General features: G+C 38.6%; 1 non-coding gene and 1 gene segment (V, D, J or C); both read left to right on the top strand.

Annotated features, from left to right (window-relative positions):
• Window positions 1-6,953: 6,953 nt before the first annotated feature.
• On the top strand, window positions 6,954-7,059 carry LOC112605534. Its single transcript, XR_003115511.1, has one exon. It is a non-coding gene; the product is annotated as a U6 spliceosomal RNA (small nuclear RNA).
• Window positions 7,060-8,477: 1,418 nt separating this feature from the next.
• On the top strand, window positions 8,478-9,270 carry LOC112604971. The segment is given in 2 exon segments: window positions 8,478-8,550; window positions 8,966-9,270. Coding segments are annotated over 2 exon segments (336 nt in total).
• Window positions 9,271-16,232: the final 6,962 nt, after the last annotated feature.

Raw genomic sequence — 16,232 nt, 5'->3', positions numbered from 1 at the left:
CGTGGCGAGTACCTGTGGCCTCCACACTGTCACCCTTCACACCAACGTTCTTAATATATACTTTTGTATTGTGTTCTTTCTATTTTTTTTTTTTTTTTGCGGTGATTCTTTTGGCCTTTCAACTGCTGAATCACTGTCCCAGGATATGGAGATTTCTTTTCAGACTTAATAATAATTCAGAAATGACAATTTTGGTATTAAATTGTCATAAAAACCATAAAAGATTTTGAAATAATAAGTAAATATATTATTTTCATAGGATGTGGTCATTATCTGAACAGAAATCTGATTCCCATATTCCAATAGTGATTGTAGAGAAAATACATGTTTTGCCCATATTCCACTTAAAAATGCTCTAAAAATGTTTGTGAACTAATAATGTGCATGTCAGTTACATGTCATGATGTGATATGATGGGAAAGTAAAGGAATGTTTGAATCAACAGCACAAAATATCTTTTTTTTTTTTTTTTTTTTGGTTAAAGAAATGAGCCACATCAGAATTACTTATCTCTTAAAGGATGATGGATTCCATGGTGAGTGAAGTTAAAATTGTATTTCTAAGTAGAAATATCAAAAAGAAAGCATATTTTATGGAAAAGAGTTTGTGATATCTAGAAAGAATAAGTCTTCAGAGACTTTTTATAGTTCTTTTCATTAGTAGGCACAAACATCCAACCAAAAATCTATTGATTTTACTCCACAATCTTCAATGTGGTGACTAAACATAGTGAAATTAAAATTATATTTTAAACTAAGAAGTCCAAAAACAATGAAAAGATAGTTTATAGGAAAGAGCTTGTAAAACAAAGAATGAGGAGACTACAAAATATACTCATAAGCGGGAACACACCGCCAACAAAATTCTAGTGATTTCTCCAACACAATTATTAGTTTGGAGGTTGGAGATGCTGCCCATCCTCTGTGAGCAGGACACCCATGGAGACTTTGCACAGGGTGAGGGTCCCAAATGCAAGCCTCCCTAGAGGGAAGGCAGAGCAAAATGGCAGAATAGAAAGCTCCACTCATTGTCTTATGTGCCTACCCCTCAGCAAGGACACCAAGTTAACAACCACCTATGAGAAAAAACTTTTCATAAGGACCAACAAATCAGGTGAGGGCTCACAGTACTTGGTTTTAACTTCAAATCACTGAAAGAGACACTGAAGACATGAAAGAAAGAAAGAAAGAAAGAAAGAAAGAAAGAAAGAAAGAAAGAAAGAAAGAAAGAAAGAAAGAAAGAAAGAAAGGAAGAGAGAGAGACAGAGAGAGAGAGAGAGGGAGGGAGGGAGGGAGGGAGGAAGAGTCCTGAATCATGGATGCCACGCATCCCCCACCCGTAGTGGCATGGTGCCAGGAGCATCAGTGGGCACTGAGGGAGGGAGAACACAGAAATTGTGAGGGATTGAACTCAATGCTGTCCTGTTAGGACAGAAAGGAAAACTGGACCAAACTCAGGTGATGCTCACCCATGGAGGGAGAGTTTAAATCAGCCCTAGACAGAGGGGAATCCCTGACCTAAGCAGTTCACAAACCTCTCCACAAAGGACTATAACACTCTGTGCCTGAAAGTAAACTTAAAACTAGACTAGGCCATAAAGACTGCAACTCTTAGGTAAGTTGTAGTGCTGAACTAAGCCCAGATATAGTGGACTGGGGAGTGAGGGCATGCAACATACTGAGACATCAGCTGAGAAAGCCAAGGGTGTTCTGGTGTCACCCCTCCCCTAATCCCAGGCTGCACAGATTGTGGCTCCAAAAGATAATCCTTTCTTCCACCTGAAGAGAGGAGAGGAAAGAGTGGGGAGGACTTCTTACATCTAAAATATCAGTTCAGCCACAACAGGATAGGGCACTGATCAGAGTTGCGAGGCCCCTGTTTGAGGCCCTAGCTCCCAGATGACATTTCTAGACATACACTGTGCCAGAAGGGAACTCACTGCCTTGAAGAAAAACACCAAGTCCTGGCAGCATTCTTCACCTGCTAACTAAAGAGCCCTACACCCTGAATAACCAGCAGTGATACCCAGGTACTAGATCAAGGACCTTGGGTGAACGTCTGAGACTTGCTGACTTCAGGTACCAGCACAGCCACAAGGAGGTGCTTGGGATCCACATTTTGGGGACTTGACACTTGGACAACTTTTGTGGACCTGCACTGGGACAAAGGGGAGCCCACTGCCCTGAAGGGAGAGTTCCAAGTCAGGTAGCATTCACAACAAGCTGACTTAAGACACCTTGAGACTTAAGGGAACATTGGTGGTAGTCTGGCAGTATTCCTCATGGCGTAGGGTGATGGTGGCTCTTCTGCCTTTGGAAAGGTGAGGGAAGAATCAGAAAGACTGAATCTTATGGTTTAGTGCTAGTTAAGCGACAATACAATAGAATGCCAGGTAGACTTCTAAGGTTTTTGACTCTACTCCCTGACTCCCGGACTAGTCCCTGCCATTTCTGGACCCACCCAAGGCCTGGGGGACTTCGCTGCCCTGAAGGGAAGGGCACAGGCCTAGCTGACTTTGCCTGCTACTGAATGTATAGCCCCAGGCCCTTGAGAAAACACAGGCAGTACCCAGAGAGTGGTTATAACAAGCCTTGAGTGAAACCCAGCACTGTGTTGGTTTCAAGTTTGACCGAGGGCAGTCATAGCCATGGTGGTCATAAGGGTGCTGGTGTCACTCCAACCTCAACTTTAGGTGGCTAAGAACAGAGAGAGACTTGGTATGTTTGGGAGAAATTAAGGGAACAGAGCACAAGTCTCTTTCTGGTAATCCAGAGAATTCTACCGGATCATCTCCAAGATAATCAAGGTGGTACCTCTATGAGTTTGCAAAAATCACAGTGTTACTGGGCTTAGGGTTCCTCCTAAAGCAAATACAGCTTAGGTCCCAACACCCAAATCTTTTCAAATATCTGGAAAGGCTTCTCAAGAAGGATGGCTACAAATAAGCCCAGACAGTGAAGAGTACAATGAATATCTAACTCTTTAATCCCCGGACATTGAAGAACATCTACTAGCATCAACACCATCTAGGAAAACATGACCTCACCAAATGAACTAAATAAGGCCCCGAAGACCAATCCTGGAGAAAAAGAGATATATGGCCTTTCAGACAGATAGTTCAAAATAGCTGTGTTGAGGAAACTCAAAGAAAGTAAAGATAGCACAGAGAAGGAATTCAGAATTCTATCAGATAAATTTAACCAAGAGATTGAAATAGTAAAAAGAATCAAGCAGAAATTCTGAAGCTGAATAATGTAATAGGCATACAGAACAAGGCATCAGAGTCCTTAAGTAGCAGAATCGATCAAGCAAAAGTAAGAATTAGTGAGCTTAAAGACAAGCTGTTTGAAAATGCATGATCACAGAAGACAAAAGAAAAAAGAATAAAATACAATAAAGCATGTCTACTGGGTCTAGAAAATTGCCTCAAAAGGACAAATCTAAGAGTTATCAACTTTAAAAAGGAGGTAGGGAAAGAAATAGGGGTAGAATGTCTATTAAAAGGGATAATAAAAGAGAACTTCCCAAACCTAGAGAATGATATCAGAATACAAGAAGGTTATAAAACAACAAACAGATTTAACCCAAAGAAGACTACCTTGCTAAAAAGGCATTTTATAATGAAACTTCCAAATATCAAGGATAAAGAAAAGCAGCAAGAGAAAAGAAACAAAAAACATACAAAGAAGCCCAAATACATTTGGCAGCAGAATTTTCAGTGGAAATCTTATAGGCCAGAAGAGAGTGGCATGACTTATTTAAAGTGCTGAAGGGAAAAAAAAAAACACACTTATACCCTAGAATAGTACATCTGGTAAAAATATACTTCAAACATGAAGCAGAAAAAAAAAAAAAAGACTTTCCCAGACAAATCAAAGTTGAGGAATTTCATCAATACCAGACATTTCCTATAAGAAATGCTAAAGGAGATACTTCAGTAAGAAGGAAGATATTAATAAGCAATAAATAATCACCTGAAGTTACATAACTCAGTGGTAAAATTAAGTATACAGAAAAATACAGAATTTTTAAATTTATTGTAAATATTTATATTTACAGAATACAAAAATATTTTAAGACTAACCGTGGTGTGTAAACAACTGTTAACCTAACTAGAAAGGCTAAACAATGAACCAATCAAAAATAATAACTACAACAAATTTTCAAGACATAGAACAATAAGATATAAATAGAAACAACAAAAAGTTTGTTCACAGAGGAGCCTAACCCTATAGTAACCATCACCCTATGCCATGAGCAGTACTGCCAAACTACTGCCAATGTTCCCGTAAGTCTAAAGGTCTCTTGAGTCCGCTTGTTGTGAAGAGAAACAACAAAAAACAACAAAAATGGGGGTATGTAATTAAAGCACAGAGTTTATATTAGGTTTCTTTTTACTTGTTTGTTTATGCAAAGAGTGTCAAGTTGTTATCAAGTTAAAATAATGCGCTATAAGATAGCATTTGCAAGCTTCATGGTAACCTCAAGCCAGAAAACATACAACAAATACACAAAAAAACTATCTATCTATCTATCTATCTATCTATCTATCTATCTATCTATCTATCTATCTATCTATCTATCTATCTATCTATCTACCTATCTATCTGTCTGTCTGTCTGTCTATCTATCTCTCCAGTTAGGTGTATAAACACACACACACATACACACCTGTACTTCAATTTGCATTATCTGTTAACTCTTGGGACAGCCCATGTTACACAGAATGCTCCATTTCACAGAGGAGGAAACTAATGATCAGGCCTCATGGATTGTTTCCCCAAGTCACATGGACAGAAAGTTTTGGGGCTGGGATTTGAACCCAGGTTTGCTTGACTACTATGTTCCTTCCACATGACCATGTTCATCTCATAGATGAGCTAATGTCCTATAATGAGAGAGAAAAATCATAAAGAGGGTGTGAAATCTTCAGTTCTCTGCTGCCTCTGTCTCACACCATGATGATTCTAGTCTTAAACTAGCCCCATATGTCTAGCCCCATATGTAGTTCTCTCTACAAAACACAACCATCAAAGCCCTTACAAACTGTAAACAACTTTATTTTGGATTTTGGAGCAGGGATATACCTTGCATCCCCCGGCCCCCTCTACATCACCTCTTTGTCTTCTGTTCTCTCAGACTCAGTTTGTACCTCTCAGACTGTGTCCTAAAAATCTAGTTTGCCCTCCAAATATGAAATCAAATAATACCCCCCCGCCCCATCATATATTGTGAGAGCTGAATGCTAGACTCACAGGTACTGAGATTAGACAAGAGCTAATCAAAGGATTTGACCCAAGAGATTTTCTGTCTTAGAAAAATTCTGGCACTACCTCCCCCGCTTACAATAAAATGTTCTCCAACTCTTGTCACAATTGACACCAAATGACAACAAAGTGGAGATACGTGGGAAAAACAGAGGACAACCATGCAGGAAGATATCAGGAAGATAAAAGTCATTTCTTATGCTTGCATTAGTTTCGTGTTCCTGTAACAAATTAGCATGACCTTACTGGCTGCACAGAACACGAATTTATTATCTTACAGTTCTGGAGGTGAGAAGTCTCACTGAGCTAACATCAAGGAGTTAATAGGGCGGTATTCCTTCTGGAGGTTCCGGGGCAGAGAATCTAATTTCTTGCTTTTTATCTTCAAGATGCTCCAACATCCCTGGCTCCATGGGATGGAGCAGCCCTCCATCACTGCAGCAGCCCTCCATCCTTCCTCCATCACTGCAGCAGCCCTCCATCCTTCCTCCATCACTGCAGTAGCCCTCTCCACTGTCCCAACTCCTCTCTGACTGCCAAGTGGGAAATGGATTCTTCAGTACACTGATGCTCTCAACTTCTGATGGGATTACCGTCCATAAACTCATTGTAAGTTGAAACCACTGTAAGTCAAAAATGCATTTAAATCACCTAACCTATTGAGCATCATGTCTTAGCTAGTCTACTTTAAATGTGCTTAGAAGATATATATTCACCTACAGCCAAATACATAATCTAAAATAAAGCTTATTTTATAATAAAGTGTTGACTATTTCATTGAATTTATTAAATATTGCACTGAAAGGGAAAACAGAGTAGTTTTATTTATTTATTTATTTATTTATTTATTTATTTATTTATTTTGAGACAGAGTCTCGCTGTCTCTCTCCCAGTCTGCAGTGCAGTGGCACGATCTCGGCTCACTGCAAGCTCTGCCTTCCGGGTTCACGACATTCTCCTGCCTCAGCCTCCCAAGTAGCCGGGACTACAGGCGCCTGCCACCACGCCCGGCTAACTATTTTGGTTTTTTTTTTTTTTAGTAGAACAGGGTTTCACCATGTTAGCCAGGATGGTCTTGATCTCCCAACCTCGTGATCCGCCCAGAGTAGTTTTATGAGTACTCAAAGTACAGTCAGTTTCTACTGAATGTGTATCACTCTCAGATTATTGTAAAGTCAAAAAGTCTTTAAATACAGTTATCATAAGTTGGAGACTGTCAGTAAGTTCAAAAAGTAACTAAAAAGTAACTAAAAAATGCTCAGAAAAATAAAACTTTATCCAGACAGAGGTACAATAGTGTATTATCTAAAATGTACAATTTTCAGGAAAAAAAAAAAAAAAACACAAAAAAACCCTGAAAAGAAATAGAAAAGAATGATCAATATTGAGGAAAGAAAAGCAAAACAACTACCATCACAACAAAAATGTGTTGGTGAAAGCTGACTCTCATCTGTGCTAAATATTAACTTTAGCAAAGACTACAAAGCAGTTACTGTACAGATGTTCAAAGAATTATTTTTGAAGCTACAATTGAAGACTTAAGAGGAAAATATAAGTACAATGATTCAGCATGTGGACACTAAAAAAAGAAAAAGTCTAAAATTCTAAGAGTTACTATGACAAATGACCAAAGGATAATTCTAGAAACCAAATGTATAATAATCAAATTAAAAATGTATCAGATACGTGCTCACTTCGGCAGCACATATACTAAAAGTGGAACAATACGGAGAAGACTAGCATGGCCACTGCCAAGGATGACACGCAAATCCATGAAGCGTTCCATATTTTTACTCTTAGAGGTGGACGACTTGGTTCATGCCTTGATGAAGAACACAGCTAGCTGCGAGAATTAATGTGAATTCCAGGACACCTTGATCATTGACACTTCGAATACACTTGCAGCTCTGAGACTACAAAAAAAAAAAAATATTAGGTTCAATAGCAGTCTCAGATGACAGAAAAATCAGCGAACTTGAAAATAAAGAAAGAGAAATTAATAGAAATTACTGAATCTAAAGAAAGAAAAAAAAGCATTTCAGAACTATATTCTACAGTTCCTCCTTGACAGTGAATATACACAAACTTCATTCAGTTACATGCTTAATATTTGTACCCTTTACTCTGGGATTTTATCAACTAAAATAAAACTAATTTAAAAATCTAGGCCGGGCTCGGTGGCTCACGCCTGTAATCCCAGCACCTTGGGAGGCCAAGACGGGCGGATCACGAAGTCAGGAGATGGAGACCATCCTGGCTAACACTGTGAAACCCCGTCTCTACTAAAAATACAAAAAATTAGCCGGGCGTGGTGGCGGGCACCTGTAGTCCCACCTACAGGGGAGGCTGAGGCAGGAGAATGGCTTGAACCCGGGAGGCGGAGCTTGCAGTGAGTGGAGATCGCGCCACTGCACTCCAGCCTGGGCCACAGAGCGATACTCCATCTCAAAAAAAAAAAAAAAAAAAAAAGAAAAGAAAAAGAAAAAATCTAGATGCTAAAATAAGTATGAAAATAATAACTAAGAATAACTGACCAGGTGCGGTGACTCATGCCTGTAATCCCAGCTCTTTGGGAGGTCGAGGTGGGAGGATCACTTGAAGTCTAGAGTTCGAGACCAGCCTGGGCAACATAGTGAAACCCCATCTCTACCAAAAATACAAAAATTAACCAGGCATGGTGGTGCATGCCAGTAATCTCAGCTAGCTGGGGAGGCTGAGGCAGGAGAATCACTTGAACCTGGGAGGTTGAGGTTGCAGTGAGCCGAGATCCTGCCACTGTGCTCCAGTCTGGGTGGGTGACAGAGTAAGTGAAACTCTGTCTCAATACACACACACACACACACACACACACACACACACACACAAATTAAATAAATAAGAATAACCAAATATTTATGGAAGCTCAGCCTATTAAAGACAAGTGTAAAATGTGTTTGGGAAAGTGAAAACAAATTAGAAATCTCTTAGAGGAAATAGAAGAACATGATTAAATATGTCCCTTTTTCCACTCAGGCAGCGCAAACTTTATTAGGTTCCCTCCAAACACAGAGGACACATTACGTCACTGTGCTCACACTGGATGTCCCCATACTCTTGGCTCTTTCCACACCAGTGCACCCACCAGGGGATTTGCATACTGTCCCCTAGGGAGGACCTTCCATTGTGAGTCTGAGATAAAAGCTCAGCTCTAACCTTGCCTTGACTGATCAGGACTCCTCAGGTCACCTTCTCACAATGAGGCTCCCTGCTCAGCTCCTGGGGCTGCTAATGCTCTGGGTTCCTGGTAAGGACAGAAAGGAGATAAGGGAGGAGAATGGGATGGGAGGGTGAGCTCTGGGGACCCCACTGCCTGTCCACATGCACATCTTGACCTACAAGAAAAGGGGTATAACGTTTAGAACTGCAAGTGTGAGAAATAGAAGATTCCTCACTCTTACAGTTCTAAGCTTCATATCCTAGAAGGACAAAGGACTTGTGTTCTCATGAAGAGTGTGACACAGGAAAAGGAGAATAGTGTAGGCAACTTCTTGAGTCTCTTTTGTGCCTCATGAATGTTTTTTTAAACCTGAATATTTAGGGGTATGAGCCAAAGTCACACACACAAAAAATCACTTAGCATAAAGTAAATAACAGAAAGAATATCATTTTAATGGTTCCCAATATTTGTAGATAACCCTGGACTTCTCTCACTATTTCAGGATCCAGTGGAAATATTGTGATGATCCAGACTCCACTATCCCTGCCCGTCACCCCTGGAGAGCCGGCCTCCATCTCCTGCAGGTCTAATCAGAACCTCCTGCATAGTGATGGAAACACTTATTTGCATTGGTACCTGCAGAAGCCAGGCCAGTCTCCACAGCTCCTGATTTATGGGGGTTCCAACCGTTTTGCTGGAGTCCCAGATAGGTTCAGTGGCAGTGGGTCAGGCACTGATTTCACACTGAAAATCAGCCGGGTGGAGGCTGAGGATGTTGGGGTTTATTAATGCACGCAAGGTATACAGTTTCCTCCCACAGTGGTACAACCCTGAACAGAAACCTCCCTTCTTGCTGTGGTTCAGCTGCCCAAATGTGTTGTTTATCTGGAAAGCAGACACCATAGATTATCTTGGGAGAGTAAAGAGGAAGATTATGGAGAACTCAGGGTAATACATTACAGCTGAGGGCTCTTGACCATCAATATCTCGGTTACATCTCAGGTACCACAATTTTAGTCCCCATCAGTTGCAAGAGTCTTGGCCTGGCAGAATTTGCAGGAGAATGGAGGAAGGTCAAGTGCCCTCTGAACAACCAGTCATGTTGCAAGGGAAAGCTGAATCAAAGCTCATCATAATCCTCTCTGCCTTGCCTATGTTCAATTCATCAACTAAATTCATTCAGCCTGACAACCACCTAAATGAAACAGATTAGTGGCAATACAAAACTAATACATTCTTGGTTTTGATTTGATTTAGCAGTTACTAGTGTACATGTACCTTGACAAGATTTGCTGGTACTAAAACAGTTTCCCTCCCATCTTCTACCTTCCACCTTACACTTTTCTTGACATACATCTCTGGGACAGCAGAAAGCACAGCATTTTTTACTTTTTTTTTTTTTTTAGGGAGTGATTGAGTATATTTATATTCTAGACGTTTAACTACTAGATATATTTTAGTAAGTTTATGCAAAAACAGAGACCTAATGACAAAAATCTTTGAAAAATCTTATTCACAGTATGTTGAAATGAAAAGAAAGTTCTGTGAAATCCAAAGCTCTGTTTTAAAAATAAATATCCAAGTTTGAAAAGACAAAAGAAAAAAGACTAAAAATGTATGTCATATTCAATGGAATCTAGATTAATACAAAATAATATATACCTTATATTTTGCCCCACAATCTATAGCCTCTAGGCAGAGGGCAGTAAACGAGAATGTGAGGGCAGCTGTTACTGTGTTGGTGGTGGTGCGCTGGAGTTGATATATGGACCCAAGTGGAAGCTCTGCTGTATTTCTTGGGGAGAATCACAGAGTTGTGGGACTCCTGCGTGGAGTTCAAGGCTGTGCTCTGACGCAACGGCAAACTCACAGGGAAGTATTGCGTCACACAGCCTTTAGTGACTCAAAGTTTAGAGAAGTCCCTGTCCAAATGTACCTCAGGTCATATCACACATTCCTAGCCAATCTGGCAGGACATAGAAGACCTTGGAAAAGTAGATCCTGCCCCTATCGTTTACCCGGGAATGATTAGAGAAAGAAAGGATCATTCAAGAAAGTTTATAGTTAAAATAAAGATGATGCTGACCAGAGCAGTGCAGGGGCTGGGAAGATCAGGAGGAGGTGTAGTGGTGGGAGCCCAAGGCCCATAGGTCAGACACACATAAAGGAAAATCAGGGCATCATGGTAGGGGAAAACTCATGAGAATGCAGGAGGTTTCACTGTGTCTCTCTAGCTGACCCACCCAGCTACCATTCTCAATCCAGGCTTCAGCAAATGTCCCAAGGAGAAATTCAGCCTGGTATTAAGGGCTCCACTCATGCCATATAATCCATAATCTGTAAGCAGGTACATGCCACTGCCAAAGGTGAGATGAATTCCTCACTCTTGTAGAGATCTTCTGCCTGGGCCAAACCAGAATCTCCAATCACACTCATATTTGGCAAATTTCACTGAGGCACAAAGTGACAGGATGACACAAGGCAACATACAAAGGCATCTTTCCTCTGTGGAATTTTAGGCTATCTGTTCTTTATTTTTTCCACAACTCTCTGATGTTATAATGAATATGATTTTTTAAATTTAGTTTTGCTCTCCTGCATTTATTGCAATTCTTGTGTCCATCTTCTAAGGCCTATTCCTTACTACTTCACTATTGAAAGCAAATAGTTCAATTAAATTACAAAGTGGGAATGTCACTTTGAATATTATATTGCAAAACATTCACATCTAGATCAATAAATGCACATGGCACATGGAAATGAAGGAAAAGACAACTGCAGAAATGATAATGATCTTATCAGTGTTTACAGTAATTGATACTGAATACCAAACATGAGATACTGAATTCGATATTCCAGTAATGTATGCAGAAATTACATACATATATGCTTTAAATATACTACATTTACAATAGTACTTTAATATTATTTTGTTCCATAAAAGGCTATATGTATTATTTCATCACGTTACAGTAGAAGTAGATAGTTTGAATTAACAAATCAAAATGATCCTGCTTTTGATTAAGGACATAAGCTACATGGAAGATGGCTGCCTATTCCAAGAAAATATATCCAGTGGCAAGTGCACTTAATATATCCATGTATTATTATCTTTGCTGAGTATGAAATTGTATGACAATATTTACATGTAAAGAAAAGAACCCAAAAGGAACTCAATCCTTCCGATGGAAAATAAATATCAGTAAGTAATTTAACATCTTTGGGGCCTTTGAAAAGGAAAGAATTAAAATGAGGCAAAATGAATGTGCAAATAAATACTGTTTGTAAAACAACAAAATATTGGGCAGTTACATATCAGTAGTACTCTATAAAAGAAATGCTAGGCCGGGCGCGGTGGCTCAAGCCTGTAATCCCAGCACTTTGGGAGGCCGAGACGGGCGGATCACGAGGTCAGGAGATCGAGACCATCCTGGCTAACCCGGTGAAACCCCGTCTCTACTAAAAAATACAAAAAACTAGCCGGGCGAGGTGGCGGGCGCCTGTAGTCCCAGCTACTCGGGAGGCTGAGGCAGGAGAATGGCGTAAACCCGGGAGGCGGAGCTTGCAGTGAGCTGAGATCCGGTCACTGCACTCCAGCCTGGGCGACAGAGCGAGACTCCGTCTCAAAAAAAAAAAAAAAAAAAAAAAAAAAAAAAAAAAAAAAGAAATGCTAAAGACAGTTCTGCAACAGAAGGAATGTAAGACTAAATAGAAACATAAAGATATACAAGAGATGGACACAGGAAGGGATATTTATATGAATAAATACAAATTAATATTTGTGCACAATGATAGATGTTATGGTTTGTGAATTTTGCAATGCATATATGACTGAATTGCATGAAAAATAACATAAAAAGTAGTGCAAATGGAATTTAAAAATCTAACTCTATTTCAGGAAGTGGTAAATTAGTATTTGGTACTAGGAAGTAATAAGTTGAGGATAGCTACTATGTAATAAATGATTGTATATTTAACAAGTTAATGTAAGGAAAAAGATAATAAAATGTCTAATCCAAAGGAAAACAAGAAAGCAGGAAATCTGAAAAAAAAAAAGGATGGTAGATTTAACTCTAACTACCAGTAATTTAGACATCATAAACAGACAAATTTCTCTAAATAAAATTTTTTATCAAACAAGATTAAAATGAAAGGTTTATGCTGCTTATAAAATACACACTGCAATAAGATCATAAAATGGATTGAAAAATTAAAAAATGGAAAGTACAAATCATGCAAAAACCGAATTAACGAAATCTGACTTATACTTTAAGGCAAGGGAGAAAAAGGGACATTTCATAATGATAAATGGGTAAATCTATTAGGAAATCGTTAAAATGCTAAATCTACATAGACCCAAAATATAACTTTAAAATATATAAATTGAAAATTGATTAAATAAAGTAAGAAAAAGTCAACTCCATGTTATGGTGGGAGACTTTATGCTCAAGAGATGATAGAAAAGCACAAAATAACATAATAAGGATTTAAAAGATTTGATTAGTATCATTACCACATTTGACATAGTTAAAGAAGAAAAAAAGTATATGGTCACCTCAATTGGTATAGAAAGAAGCGCTGGACAAAATTTAGACCCTGTTTATGCAAAAATGTCCTAGAAAATTTGAAATGGAAAAAACCTTCCTTACCTCTCAGAGAATACACAGGCAGACAGGCAGACAGACAGCAGACACACATACACACACATACACATACACACACACACACAATCGCATTAAATACTGAAAAATTGTTTTTCTTATTTTGGAATTAGATATTTTTAAAAGATGTAAAGTATTGTCATTCCTAGATAATACTGTACTGGATGTCTTACTAGTACAAAGGGCAAGAAAAAGAAATAAAATGCATGAGTACTGGAAATAAAGAAAATGAATAGTTATTATTTGTAGATGGTATGATTGTTTGGATAGTAAACCAAAACCATAATCTAGAGGTCTTCTTTAACATTTTAATAATGTTTTGTACAGTGTCAAGACTTCACATCTTAGGCCCGCCCCAGTGGCTCACACCAATAATCCCAACACTTTGGGTGGATGAGGCAGGCGAATGACATGAGACCAGGAGTTTAAGACGAGCCTGGCCAACATGGTGAAATTCTGTCTCTACTAAAAATACAAACATTAGCCTGCCGTGGTGATGCACACCTGTAATCCCAGCTACCCAGGAGGCTGAGGCACAATAAGAGCTTGAACCCGGAAGGTGGAGGGTGCAGTGAGTCGAGATTGCGCCATTGCACTCCAGCCTGAGTAAAAAAAAAAAAAAAAAAAAAAGCCGGGCGCGGTGGCTCAAGTCTGTAATCCCAGCACTTTGGGAGGCGCAGGCGGGCGCATCACGAGGTCAGCAGTTCAAGACCAGCCTGGCCAACATGGGGAAACCCCATCTCTACTAAAAAATACAAAAATTAACCAGGCGTGGTGGCTCCCGCCTGTAATCCCAGCCCAGGAGGGAGACTGAGGCAGGGGAATCGCTGGAATCCGGGAGGCGGAGGTGTCAGTGAGCCGAGATCACACCGCTGTACTCCAACCTTGGAGACAGAGTGAGACTCCATCAAAAAAAAAAAAAAAAAAGATTTCACATCTTTTATTATGTCTATTAATAAGAATTTAATGTTTTATGATGCTTTTTAAAAAGCATATTTTACAATTCCATCTCCAATTTGTTGCTGGTATGATCGTTTTTTACACATGGTTTTTATATTTATTGATTTTTCTAAATGTATTTATTCATTCAAAAATATGTATATGCCTTTACTACATTCACCTGATTTTTAAATGTCCTTTGAATCCTATACTAGCTAATAGCATTAAATGAACTTTTAGAAATAAAATTATATATGTTCCTTACAAAAATTCTATGGGCATCCCTACCAGATTTAGATACTTGATTTTCTGAATTTATTTTCGAAAATAAGTTCTCTGTTTATTATTGGTTCACCAAGAAAAAATAAATAAATATTTTCCCATTAACACCTTATTCTCTAGAAGAAATCATCATCTCTATGTAACTATTTTTGCAGACTGCAAGCCCATTTACTGGTTGTCTACTGATGTCCTTTTTTTTTTTTTTTTTTTTGAGACGGAGTCTTGCTCTGTCGCCCGGGCTGGAGTGCAGTGGCCGAATCTCAGCTCACTGCAAGCTCCGCCTCCCGGGTTTACGCCATTCTCCTGCCTCAGCCTCCTGAGTAGCTGGGACTACAGGCGCCTGCCACCTCGCCCGGCTAGTTTTTTGTATTTTTTTTTAGTAGAGATGGGGTTTCACCGTGTTAGCCAGGATGGTCTCGATCTCCTGACCTCGTGATCCGCCCGTCTCGGCCTCCCAAAGTGCTGGGATTACAGGCTTGAGCCACCGCGCCCGGCCTACTGATGCTCTTGGCATAAAAATACAACAGTGAGTTCTAGAGAAGACCTGATCCTGTGCTGCCTGGATCATAAGGGAGAGATCATTAAAATAATGGAGTATATACCTGAAATTTTGAATAGTCAAGCATTCCAATCAGTGTATTATTTTCCCAGAATGTATTTATTGAAGATTCAAAGCACAAAAAGAATGCAATTTAGCAAGCATTTACTTAATCGGGTAAGGATGACGCAGTATTTAATAAAATACCTTCTAGAGCTCTGGTCAAGACAGATTTTGGTGCTCCTTCTTGTTTCGGTAAAAAAAAGACAATGAATTCTTGATTTCTCCCATGTGCCTAGGAAAGGAGAGTCGCAACACATTCTAGATATAACTAATTCTGTTGTAGAACAAAAACCAGTGATATCTTCTCAGTAGCATTTTTTTGTCTACTATGTAAACTTACAAAATAATTATTAATTAATAAAGAATTATAGATGCTTTAAAATTATGCATTTTCAAATATGTTCCTAGGTGCCTCTTTTCTTGCAGTCAAGAAATTAACTTACAGTTCAAATATGAATTCACCTGATAAGAATAGTGTGTCTTAACAAATATTACAGTACATTGCACCAAACCTTCTGCATATCTAGGACTCAAAAAATATACTTGACACATTTTAAAACATGAAAATATTATTAAATTAGTACCTCACATTTAATTAATCTTTTAAGGTAATTTGTGCATTGGTTTTTTGTTAGACATATCAATTCTTCAATTTTTTATTTCTATATTTGAATTAATTTAAATATATTTAAATTGGTTTAATAAAATTATAAAATCAAATTTCTATAAGCAACAAGGAAGTAAACTCTATAAAATGTATCAAATACTTAACCATAAATGTTTGTAATAAACTCTGAAATAAAGATTACAATATTATATTGAAACAGTGGAAAGTTCATAAAGAAATATGTTAATGCTCACAATAATGAATAACAAATTAAAGGTAAAACTGACCTGTATATAATCGCATTACTTTATCCAGTCTATCACTGATGAACATTTAGGTTGACTCCATGTCTGCTACTGCAAATAGTGCTGAAATGAACATTCATGCCCATATGTCTTGATAATAGAACAATTTATATTCCTTCGCATACTTACACACTAATGAGATTGCTGAGTCTAATGGTAATTCTGTCTTTAGCTCTTTGAGGAATTGCCACACTGTCTTCCACAATGGTTGAACTAATTTATATTTCCACCAAGAGTATGTAAGCATTCGTTTTTCTCCACATCCTCTCCAGCATTTATTTATTGACTTTTTAGTAATACCAGTTCTGACTGGTGTGAGATGATATCTCATTGTGGTTTTGATTTGCATTTATCTAATAATCAGTGATATTGGA

The sequence above is a fragment of the Theropithecus gelada genome, chromosome 13 (assembly GCF_003255815.1).
Source record: "Theropithecus gelada isolate Dixy chromosome 13, Tgel_1.0, whole genome shotgun sequence".
Classification (NCBI taxonomy): Eukaryota; Metazoa; Chordata; class Mammalia; order Primates; family Cercopithecidae; genus Theropithecus; species Theropithecus gelada.
Note: the sequence above shows the minus strand (reverse complement) of the source record. Positions and strands in the feature narration are given on the sequence as shown.